The sequence below is a fragment of the Brassica napus genome, chromosome C9 (assembly GCF_020379485.1).
Source record: "Brassica napus cultivar Da-Ae chromosome C9, Da-Ae, whole genome shotgun sequence".
Lineage (NCBI taxonomy): Eukaryota > Viridiplantae > Streptophyta > Magnoliopsida > Brassicales > Brassicaceae > Brassica > Brassica napus.
In genome coordinates, this window is record NC_063452.1 from 16451893 (window position 1) to 16453156 (window position 1264).

General features: G+C 39.2%; 1 protein-coding gene across 1 annotated transcript; it reads left to right on the forward strand.

Moving 5' to 3' along the window:
* Positions 1-847: 847 nt before the first annotated feature.
* LOC106432077 (glutathione S-transferase T3-like) lies at positions 848-1264 on the forward strand. Its single transcript, XM_013872920.1, has one exon. The coding sequence runs from the start codon at positions 848-850 to the stop codon at positions 1262-1264; it is 417 nt and encodes a 138-aa protein (XP_013728374.1).

The window sequence follows — 1264 nt, forward strand, 5'->3', positions numbered from 1 at the left end:
TCAGTTGTTTTCTATGTAGTTTGTTGGAACTCTTCGGATCCGTCTCTCGGTGGGTCATCTCCTCGAAGCTTTCCATCGGTGGCTCACCTCAAATCGAAAGGTAAACCGGATCTTCTCTTTTTTCATTACGCATGTGATTGATTTTTCTATAACTTGTTATGATCTCAGTTTTAAAATTTTGACCTGTTTGATTCGGTTTGTGTTAATTAAAAAATTGGATAGATCAAATATGATTTGTTTGTACGTTTGTTTCTGCTAAGACTTATTGCGATCAATGTTGATTTGCTATGCTCTAGGTAGTAAAATATTATGGTTGTGTTAGTAATAACTAGGTTTAATGGTTGAAGTGTAATAAATTCATTCTCTTGTCAGATACAAGGATCAAGCTGAAGATCGACTAAAGGTTCCAAGGTTCATCGAGGACAGGAGCACACTGCACAAATAAGGTTAGTGTTACTCTGTCATCTCGTTGAAGAACCGAATTAATGTAGTTTGTGGTTAGAATTGAATCGAGTGTAATTAATGTGTTGGTTAGAGTAAGGATATGGTTGTGTGATAAATTGAAGTGATGGCTAGCTAGAATTGCTATGGCTTACTGTGATTAATGTAGTAGATATATATCAAATCTCTTTGTTTATTGGTTGTCATGAATGCATCTGAATGCACATTCCTCCTTCTCTTCCTTCTCGGCCTTCTATAAACTCACATTCCTCCTTCTCTTTCTTATCATCTCCTTCATATCTTCTCAACTGCTCTCTCTATGAATTCTCATTAAAACCAATCCTCTAGCTTTTTACACTTACTAAACAGTCAACAACCACTTATCAATGAAAACCCAACTCAGTTTATGAGTTTTCAACCCTCTCCAGACCTTGGAGGATCTGGTTCACGTGCAGAAATTGGTGAGGACCGCAAGCAAAGGTCGAAGTGGTCAACTGCTGAAGACCTGGTCCTCATCAGTGCATGGTTGAACACCTCCAAGGACGCAGTAGTTGGGAATGAACAGAGGGCTGGAACCTTTTGGTTGAGGATAACCTCTTACTATAATGCAAGTCCCAAGGTCGTTGGTTTGGCTAAGAGAGAGCAAAACAAGTGCAAGCAAAGGTGGGGGAAGATAAATGAAGGTGTCTGCAAGTTTGTGGGATGCTATGACACTGCAACAAAACAGAGAACTAGTGGGCAGAGTGAAGATGATGTTTTGAAGGCTGCACTTGAAATTTTCTTCAACGATTACAAGGTGAAATTCGAATTGGAGCATGCCTAG